The sequence below is a fragment of the Equus quagga genome, chromosome 13, assembly GCF_021613505.1.
Source record: "Equus quagga isolate Etosha38 chromosome 13, UCLA_HA_Equagga_1.0, whole genome shotgun sequence".
NCBI lineage: Eukaryota > Metazoa > Chordata > Mammalia > Perissodactyla > Equidae > Equus > Equus quagga.
The window spans coordinates 80,804,757-80,814,909 of NC_060279.1; the positions used below are offsets into that span (position 1 = coordinate 80,804,757).

Genomic DNA, 10,153 nt, shown 5'->3' on the forward strand with positions numbered 1-10,153 from the left:
AGCGAGGCGTCTCCTATTTGTCCTCCCCTAGCAGTGTATGTGAGAGCCTTGGGATGATAAGGAGGAGGATAAGAACAACAACAATAATCTCTCTCTCATGTATTTAGCACTATGTGCCTGGCCCTATACTAAGCACTTTTCATGTCACCTCTTACGAGGAAAATTGTAGTATTTTCCAAATTTTGTCACTGAACTTTGAATTAGAGTTGATTCTGAGTGACCATCAGAATCCCCAGGAGACCTGTCAAAGCACAGAGTGCTCAGGCTCACCCCATAGCTTCTGATTCTGTGTGTGTGTGTGTGTGTGTGTGTAGGGGGCTGCGAGAACTTGTATTTCTAGCAAGTTCCCCAGTGATGCTGATGCTGATTGAGAGACCACAGTTTGGGGACCACTGAATTAGAGAGACATTTAATGTTCCTAAACAAAGTCTCCGTGAGGGAGATATTATTGCTATTTTACATCCTCAGAGAAGAGAAGCGGTTCCCCAGGGGGCCACCTTACCACTGGTAGGCTGACGCCCAGAACACTTGCAGCACGTCTCTGAGGGAGGAAATCTGGGAGCGGCCCCTTTAAGAGGGAGCTAAGACACGCCCCTGCTACTCTTTCTCGCGGGTCTCCATTTCCCAGCGCCCCTCGCGGTACCGCTTGGTCGTTGCCATGGAGAACGTGAGGGCGCCAAGCGCCGGGCCTGATGCAGGGCAAAAACTACATTGGCCAGAAGGCTCCAGGGGACGGCGGCGGGCTCTAAACCAATCACAGCCCAGAAGAAGAGCTATTTCCTGCGGCTCGCGCCGGCAGGGGCGGGACTTCTGGGGTCGCCATTGTGGACGCTCGTTTTGCTCTTGACAGGACGTTCCCTACCGCCCTTGGGGACCCGAGCGCTGGGCCAGGGCCGCTTCCCAGGCGCCTCTTCGGGACCCACCGGGGAGGACAGTGAGGAGGATGGGGCCGACGTCCGCGCCTTCGCGCGAGCCGTGACCCCCGCCTCCGTCCCCGCCTGGCCCCCGTGCGCGTTTACACGGGGGAGGCTGAGGCTCTGAGTGCCACGGGCTTCGGGCGGCGGGCAGGCTCCGGCCCCGTGGAGTGTGGGGCCCGCTGAGGCCGCGGGCTTGCCCGGGTCCTATGGCGGCGGCGCTGATGGACCCGGAGCGGGTGAGTGGGGGGTGCCCGCGGCCTCATTCATTCGGACCCCCACACACGGTGCGAGACTCCACGAAGGGGGCGGGGGCGTCCCTGGACCCCCCGCCTCCTTCGCCTCTCTTTCTTGGCTGCCGGAGGCTCTAGGGTCACTCCAAGCCCGAAGTCCTGAGTCCTAGCCATGGGCCATGTGGAAAGGTCCTCATTTCTAGAGTCCAGTGGGACGAGGTGTGGGAAGCTGTTTCAGGCACAGGGACCAGGGCGTGCAAACGCTAGCAGTGTTCAGGGAGCCGCAGGTCTCCCTTCTGTTTGGTGGACAGGAGTCAGGCCTGGCATGGCAGCCCGAGGAGGTTGGCCTGTAATGTGAGGGTGGTGGGAGCCACGGAAGGTTAGGAGTAGAGGAGGGAGGGGATCCGACTCACGTTCACGCTCCTTCTGGCTGCCGAGTGGAAAACAGACAGGGGGGTGGGGCGGTGAGGGCGAGGGAAGAGAAAGGGAGGCCCATAAGGCTGCTACTGTAATAGATCAGGCGAGTGATGGTGGCTTGGTCAGAGTGGTGACTGGAGTTGGGAGAAGTGGTTAGATTTTGGGTCCGCCTTTTAAGTTAAGCCAGCCAGATTTTTTTTTTTTTTCTTTTGGTCTGCTGGGCAACATTTACCCTGAGTTAACATCCCTTGTCAAGCTTCCTCTGTTTTGTACGTGAGCCACCACAGCGTGGCCACTGACAGACGAGTGGTGTAGGTCCAGCCCAGGAACCGAACCTGGGCCACCAAAGCAGAGCGTGCCGAACTTAACCCTTAGGCCACCAGGGCTGTCCCGTAAGCCAACTAGGTTTTTATGATGTGGAGGGTGAGAGAGAAGTGGAGGAGGCAGGGAGGTCCCCAGGGAGTCTAGCTTCAGCAACTAGAAGGCGGAAGTGCATCCACAGAGACGGGGAAGTTGGTGAGTTGAACAGGTTTCAGGGAATATCAGGAGGTGGATTTTGACCATCCTGAGACTCCCGAGTGGACGTCTCGAACGGGCAGCTGGACACGCAGGTCTAAGTTATGTTCAGGGATTTGGCTTGGAGACATCCATTCGGCAGTACCAGCCTGTGAACAGAGATGGAACCCTGGTTCAGGTTTAGGAGGGGGCATCTTTAGGTCCTGGTGATGGGTGCCTTACTGGGGCAGCTGAGCACTGGGTGGCTGGCCTGGGTACCTGGGCAGGAGTGGTGGGCATGATAAAGTTGGATGAAGGGAGGAGCAGCCATGAGGGAAGGTGTGTGTGGGAGAGGTGGATCCAGAAGGTCCCAGGGGCGGAAGCTGAGGCATGTTGGAGAGGGAGATGACAGCCCTTAGAGGGGCTGGTGCTCACCCCTCTATGGACTTACTGGCCTTGGCCACTCTATGGGGCCTGGTGGTTTCAGTGAGGATGGAGGATTAGCTCAATGGCAGACAGTCAGCTGGGAATGTCCCAGGCCCAGGGTGGGAGGTGGTGGGACTGGGCTTTGAATGTGCATTAGGAGGAGAAAGGAATGCTGTGGCTGGTGAGGGGACAGCAAGGGGAAAGGCAGAGAGGCCTGAAAGTCTCTGAGATCCTTGTGTGGTCTGGGTGGCTGAGGGTTGAAGGTAGGAATAGGACCAGTTGGAGAAACTACGAAGGAAGGGCTGGGTGCCACCCTTGGCAGTTGGGACTTTTGGAAGTCTGGGTCAGGACGGGCTCCTGGTTGACCTCACGAGGTAGCCAGGCTCTGGCCACCATTTGCAGAGTGGCATGTGGGGCAGCCGGGAGATACCCATTGTGTGGGCCAGAAGATGGTGGTGGGGTCTGGAGATGTGCCATACAAAGACTGATGTGCAGGTGCAGAGGCAGTGTGAATCAATGGACTGGGGTCCTGGTACTGGAGCCTATGGGAGAACGGTGAGCCTCCATTTGGTGTTTCTGGGAGGCAGGATCTGGGGACCCAGGGGAGTTGCCTGACAGGGGGGAGTTGCCTGGCAGGAGGGAGTGGGGCCCTACATACTAGGTCTAGAGCTTAGATGGCGTCTATCTGCCCACCTGCCTGCTGTTTGAAGGAGGACACGGGTCAATAAGACATGAGGCGATAGTGGCACCCATGGCATTGGAGCCTGAGGAGGAGGGTGACCTGGGAGTGTGTCGGGGGGTGGTTTAGGGGGCAGAGACTGCTCATAGAGAGGTGGCAGGATGCGGGGTCGTGGGCCTAGGCCTGGATGGATTCATCTGTGCGTTTTGTTGTTGTTTTTCTGCCGCCTTTGGTCTGGTGAACTTAGCTGTCCTCGTATTGGCAGGGCTGGGGGACCTTTGAGGATGTGGCTGTGTACTTCGCCCAGGAGGAATGGGACCTCCTTGATGAGGCTCAGAGGCACCTGTACCGCGATGTGATGCTGGAGAACTTGGCCCTTGTGGCCTCGCTGGGTAAGGCCCTTCCACCCTTCCAGCCTCTTGTTCTGCCTTTATTCTTCTCCCAGGAGCAGCGTGTCTTCCCACAGCTGAGCATTGGTGCAGCCTCCTCCCCTGGACTACGTGCTGTGTGTGCAGGACTGGGCTGCAGGCACAGCCTGCTGCTCTCCCTAAGGAGCTCCAGTACCTGCTTCTGAAGCCTTCTTGGGGAGGGCTCAGGGCCAGGAGTCTCAGTCTGGCTGCCTGAGTCTGTCCACATTGGTGGCACCTCAGTGCCCAGGTTCTGCCCCCTTTTTCTATCAGACACTTCCAGGAGCCTGGCTGTACCACAGACTGCAAACAGTGACATCATTGCTGCTTGTGGGGACTACTGGACTGTTCCTGTGAGATGCTCCTCAGAGACTTTTTTTTTTTTAATATTTTATTTTTTCCTTTTTCTCCCCAAAGCCCCCGGTACATAGTTGTATATTCTTCGTTGTGGATCCTTCTAGTTGTGGCATGTGGGATGCTGCCTCAGTGCGGTTTGATGAGCAGTGCCATGTCCGCGCCCAGGATCCAAACCAACGAAACACTGGGCCGCCTGCAGCAGAGCGCACGAACTTAACCACATGGCCCAGCTCAGAGACTTTTTTAACACTGAGTTTTCTTCCCAGTTGCAAAGATGACACAAGCTCCCCTTGGTCTGTCATATGGCGGGTTGCTCTGAGCTGGGCCAGCCACTGACCTACTCTTCTTCCTCCAGGATGTACATCTTCCAAGTCCCATGTGGCTGCCCAGCTGGAAGAGGGCAAAGAGCCCTGGGTGCTTGACAGGGTGGATGTGTCTCCAGCCATTGCAAGAGAGGCCGGGAGGGAGCCTGGCTCTGGTGAGTGGGAGCTGGGGGCAGAGGTGACAGTGGGGCTGGGCTCACACTGTACTGGGCACCTGCCCTGTGTCCACTAGTGTTTATTGCTGGGGCCAGTAGCACCTTCCTTCTTCATTCTGGACACTCCACCTTCTTGCCATTTCTGCTTTGTCCCTGGGCCCTGGATGACAGACTATCTCACCACTCTGATGTCCGTGTCTCCCCCATTCTCCTCCTCTCCTCCCTTTGCAGGGCCGTCCTGCATTAGCCTACAGTGAATGCATCATGAGATGGGCACACATCTTCATATAGACTCTGAGCACCAGATGCTCAGTTGCAACTGGATTTTCCTGGGCTTGTGCACACCACTCTGTGTCTCCTTCTCCTCTCAGAGATCTCCTTGGGCCTGCCTATATTGGGTCCTGCTGAAAGCTGAGGAGTGAGTTGGAGTCCCTGCCTCTACCAGCCTGAATCCCACCCCTGTTCTCACACGTGCTGAGGCCTTGCCTTCCATGGCCTTCCTGGGCCCACTCCTGCACTGTTAGCTCTTTCCCACCGAGTTGATCCTACAGACTCATTCCTCAATCTGTGAGACACATTCACAATCTGTGACAGGGCTGCTCCCTCCCAACAAAGCCTACATACACCTCACTAGCATTTCTCTGCTTCCAGGTTGTTGGTGTGTAGTGGAGGATGCCGCTCCTGAGTGGGGTGTTTCTATAGAAGGAGTGCTCCAGTTCAGGACCCCTAAGGCAGGTCCTTCCACCCAGAAGGCCAACACCTGTGACATGTGTGGTCCAGTCTTGAAAGATGTATTGCACCTGGCTGAGCACCAGGGAGTACACCCCAGGCAGAAACTGTACAAGTGTGAGGCATGTGGGATAGGTTTCTGGCTCAGTGCAAACTCTCACCAGCAACAGAAGGAGCACAGTAGAGAGAAACCCTTCACATGCAGGGAGTGTGGTAAGGCTGTCCTGGATAGCCACAACCTCCTCCAGCACCAGGCCACCCACAGCAGGGGGAAGCCATGCAGGAGCACTGAGCGCAAGGCCTTCCCACCCAGCTCCAGTCACCAGCAACAGCAGGGAGTCCAAGCTGCACAGAAGCCCTTCAAGTGCAGCGACTGCGGGCAGGCCTTCCTGAAGGCCTTCGCGCTCCTTGACCACTTAACTCTCTCTGAAGAGAGACCCTTTAGATGCCCAAAAGGTGGAAATGCCCCCAAAGAGACATCAAGCCTTATTCATTGCCCAAAAATTCAAACTGGAGAATCATCCCATGTGTGTAAGGAATGTGGGAAGGCCTTCAGTGACCTGTTTAAACTGAGGACCCATCAGAAAGTTCACACTGGAAAAACACATCACAGTTGCAGTGAATGTGGGAAAGCGTTCACCCGCAAACACTCACTTGTTCAGCACCAGAGAGTTCACACTGGAGAAAGGCCTTATGAGTGTGGCCAGTGCGGGAAGGCCTTCACTCGCAGCTTCCATGTTGCTCGGCACCAGAAAGTTCACAACACAGAAAGGCCCTATGAGTGCAGACGGTGCCGGCGAGTCTTTAGCTGTATCTCCAACTTTGTTGAGCACCAGAAAATACACACTGGAGAAAGACCCTATGAGTGCAATGAATGTGGGAAGGCCTTCATTAACAGCTCTCATCTTGTTCGGCACCAAAAAGTTCACAACACAGAAAGGCCTTTTGAGTGCAACAAGTGTGGGAAAGCCTTCCGGCAAACCTCCAAGCTCATTCTGCATCAAAGGAGTCACACTGGAGAAAGACCTTATAAGTGCAACCAATGTGGGAAAGCCTTTAGCTGCCCCTCCAACCTTGTCCCACACCAGCGGATTCATACTGGAGAAAAGCCTTATGAGTGCTCTGAGTGTGGGAAAGCCTTCAGTCAAAGCTCTGCCCTCATTCAGCACCAGAAGGTTCACACCAGAGAAAGGCCTTATGAGTGCAGTGAATGCGGGAAAGCCTTCAGCTACAGCTCTAATCTCATTAAGCACCGGAAAGTTCACACTGGAAAAAGGCCTTATGAGTGCAGCCAGTGTGGGAAAGCCTTCAGCGAAAGCTCCATCCTCAGTCAGCACCAGAGAGTTCACACTGGAGAAAAGCCCTATGAGTGTAATAAATGCGGAAAAGCTTTCCGCTACAGCTCAAACCTCTCTAAGCACCAGAAAGGTCACACTGGAAGGGAGCCTTCTCAGTGCAGTGGACATAGAAATGCCTTCAGCTGGAGCTCCAGCCTCCCTCAGCACCAGAAAGGTCATACCAGAGAAAGGCCTTAGGAGTGTGACAAAGGGGATAAAGCACTGACAGGGGCTTTCTCCTTGTTCATCATAAAGGGACTCGCTCCTTTTACGAGAGAAACTTCTGTGACGGGAACTTTTATGAGGAAGCCATCAGCAAGAAACTGAAACCTGCACAGCCAGTGCCCCTCCTGGGGAGCGACCTGCAAGCACCAGAGATGGGGAACACTTTCAGGGGCTGCACTGCATTTTCTAACCTGTCCAGGTGCTTTGCCAGATTATGTCACTGCCAGACACCATCTCACCTCCACCAGCTGGCAGGGGCATGCATGTGCCTGTCATCTCAACACACTCAGGGAAGGCAAGACCTTATGCTCGCTCACTCCCTGAAGGGAGCCGTGAGTGATGGGAGCCCTTTGGGGTGGCCTCATTTTCTACTTCTTCCCTGTCCTCAGTGGTTCAGGCACTACCCTGACCTACTTCTCTGCAGGAGGTTCTGGGGTCTGAGGACTTCCAGAGGAGGCTTCCCTTCTTGGTGGGCATTGTTGAGTCTACAGATGATGCCTGCATTGAATGTGTTCAGCCTCCAAATCACCCAAACCTGGAACCACCTGCCTCTATAGAGAGATAAAGGCCTTATTGTTAAAACCATCTTTAACCCTGGAACTCCATCTTGTGTGTGAGGAGAGACTGAGAACAGAACTGGGCTCTAACAGTGCAAAGAAGGGGAAGGGCTTTTGTGGGGGGCCCCAACATAGACAGTAGGGTGGTAAGGAATAGTTTGCAGTCTTGTAGTCCAAGGCCTCCTGGGCCAAATCTTGTGTGCTGGATGCCAGAACTACCTGTTGGGTGCAGAGCTTTGAGAACTGGGTATTTGGTGTGGCAATCTCCAGTTCTTCCTGGTCCCTTGTTCCTGGGAATCTCCCACATTCCCCAGTGATGTTGTGGGGCCACTGTCTCCTGGGACTTGCTCATGAGTAAGGTGCCTGAAGTCCAGAATATGTGGGTAGGTGTCACTGGATGTAAGATCTGCAGGGGCCATGTGGAACCACAAGTGGACACAGAAACACTGGGCTTGAGGTCAGAGATTTGGGGAGACTGTGGCAAATGGACATGATACGGCCAGTACTGTATGTGGGCCCCATCATATCTACTCACAAGAGCTGGCTGTGCTCAACTCCACATTCAGTGACATCATATGGGTTAGCCTGAAAAAAAACAACAGCTCTGCAAAAAAACAAACCAACCTCATTTGCAGTGTTTGCAAAATTTGCTGACAGTGATCTTGGCTACAGGAGATTCAGCTCTGCAGGTCTTGGAAAGTCCTGCACTCTCGTCTTGTCCTCTAGAAAAGTGTGATGTCCCTTTAGAATGGGCACAACCAGTGGTGTGCTGCTCACTGCCAGAGCAAATAATCTAAAGGTGGCGTGGATTCCTGTAGTCTTCCTGAGCTGTTCACTTCAGGGCCATCACTGCATAAGTAGGAACCCTGGGAATGAGAGAAGGGAGATTCTGTAGTCCTGGATTTTTGTGGCCCAGCCAATATTCCAGGTAAGCATGGTGGCCATGATGTTCATAATCTGCTGGGTTTTGCTGCCACTGATGCAGGGCTGTCCCCAGGTACAGGGGTCAGAGATGGTGGAATCAACATATGGTTGTTCCATTTTCTGGTTTCCCAAGAGGAGTGAGAGATCCACATTTTTATGTGGAGTCTTGATTTTATAAATGTTGAAAAAACTTTTTCTCAAAAACTTCTATACAAAGGTGTGCACATATATATATACACACACATGCTATTGTGTGTGTGTGTATATATGCAACCTGTACATATGGGCTACACATGTTCCTGGGCCAACACTTGTGAATGTCAGAAAATAAGTAAACCAGGCTGTCAGGAGCCCAGACATGTAGGGTCTCCAGACGTGAAGGCTTCTGGCCCACAGTATTTACTCCATAGCATGTAGCAGGGGCAGTGGCACTACGGCTGCCACTCCACTCAGGACGACTCTTCCCTCCAGTTCTCTGAAGCTGACCCATGAGGGTGGCATCCCAGCAGGCTTGTGATCAGCCAAGCATGCAGCAAGTCTGCCTCAGCTCTCCCCAGCATCCTGAGGTATCAGGGCAACGCTTAAACTCAAGCCATCCCTTCTGGGTGTAATAATTGTCTTCCACTAACATGGAAGACTTGGGATCACAGTTAAAGTCCAGGTGAACCTTGGAGCCTCAGACCTCCACACAAGGACAGACATAGATCATCCAGAGCTCAACTCCTTGTACCTGTGTGGTTAGGTTGGACAGATCTCATAATGCTGCCCCCATGCATTCACAAAGGCTTTACCTGCATCTGCTCTCCCCAGGGCTCTGTGCACACTACCCAACTTAATGGAATCTTAACATTTCCCTGGTGATGCCACAACATGCCAACCAAAGGCCTCTTGGTTCTGAATGTGTGATCTCCCCAGAGTACCAATTTATGTGGAGCTCAGGTTCTCCCCAGCATGAGGAAGTGTCCAGGGATCCCCAGACTGCTCAAGCCCTCTCCTGGGTGTGACAGTTGCTTTCCATCAAAGTGGAAGGGCTGCTTGGGCCATTCGGACTCAGACCCCCAAGCAAGGTAGGGCAGACATCCACCATCAGAACTCAATCCCTTGTATCCGGAATGGTCAGTTATGTGTAGACCTTGTAAAATTAAGTCTTTTGGTGAAGAGTCCTTGATTTGGTGAAGTGTCCTTTACTTCAGCCTGCCTTCCAGTCTCTCCAACTGGGCTCTGTTCAAGGCAGCCTGCTGCTCCTATGTGTGTGTGGTGCACAGGTGTGTCTGTGTACTGTGTGCATGTGCATGTGCCAGAATATCCAAATATCCAGAATATCCAAAAGAAAACCCTAGTGGCTCTGAGTATCTATGAATGGGGACTACTGACATCCATCTTGACTCTACAGGAAGGTTGGCCTGTGAACCAGCCACAGAAGGCAGCATTGAGTGATAGCCAGAGGCAGCACTTTTGACATCATTTGAGCCCTAGATCCACTTAACTGCCTGAAGCCAGATGCCAAGTGGACTTTTAGGTTCCACATGGCAAAACTGGCCAAGGCAATTCAATGGGGACAAGATAAACTCTTCAGGAAATAGTGCTGGAACAATTAGCCATATGCAATAACAACAATAACAAACCTCTACCCTAAACTCAAGTCATATGCAAAGTTAACTCAAAATTGATCATAGACATAAGTGTAAAACTTATACCCATAAAACTTCTAGAAGAAAGCCCAGTGGCCTTGGATTTGGTGGATTTCTTAAACATAACATAAAAAACATGACAATAAAAAGATAAGTCAATTGGACTTCATCAAAATTTTAAACTTTCACTTTTCAACGTTACTCTCAGGAAAATGAAAATGCAAGCCCCAGACTGAGAAAACTACTTGCAAAACAAATTATGACAAAGGACTTGGATCTGGAATATATAAAGTAATGCTTACAACTTAATAAAACAAAGGTGACCCGAATATTCACTTCACTAA

General features: G+C 52.7%; 1 protein-coding gene across 6 annotated transcripts; it reads left to right on the plus strand.

Moving 5' to 3' along the window:
• The first annotated feature begins 823 nt into the window (after nucleotides 1–823).
• LOC124249764 (zinc finger protein 304-like) lies at nucleotides 824–6,676 on the plus strand. 6 transcript variants are annotated; one of them, XM_046681072.1, is made up of 5 exons: nucleotides 824–2,080; nucleotides 2,981–3,040; nucleotides 3,430–3,556; nucleotides 4,284–4,406; nucleotides 5,058–6,676. In XM_046681072.1, exons 2-5 carry the CDS (start codon nucleotides 3,002–3,004, stop codon nucleotides 6,668–6,670), a joined length of 1,902 nt encoding a protein of 633 aa, XP_046537028.1. In that variant the 5' UTR covers nucleotides 824–2,080; nucleotides 2,981–3,001; the 3' UTR covers nucleotides 6,671–6,676. The 6 variants fall into 6 exon arrangements, with proteins under 6 accessions (XP_046537028.1, XP_046537026.1, XP_046537027.1 ...); XM_046681070.1 differs by having other exon boundaries at nucleotides 824–1,153; nucleotides 3,412–3,556; XM_046681071.1 differs by having other exon boundaries at nucleotides 824–1,153.
• Nucleotides 6,677–10,153: the final 3,477 nt, after the last annotated feature.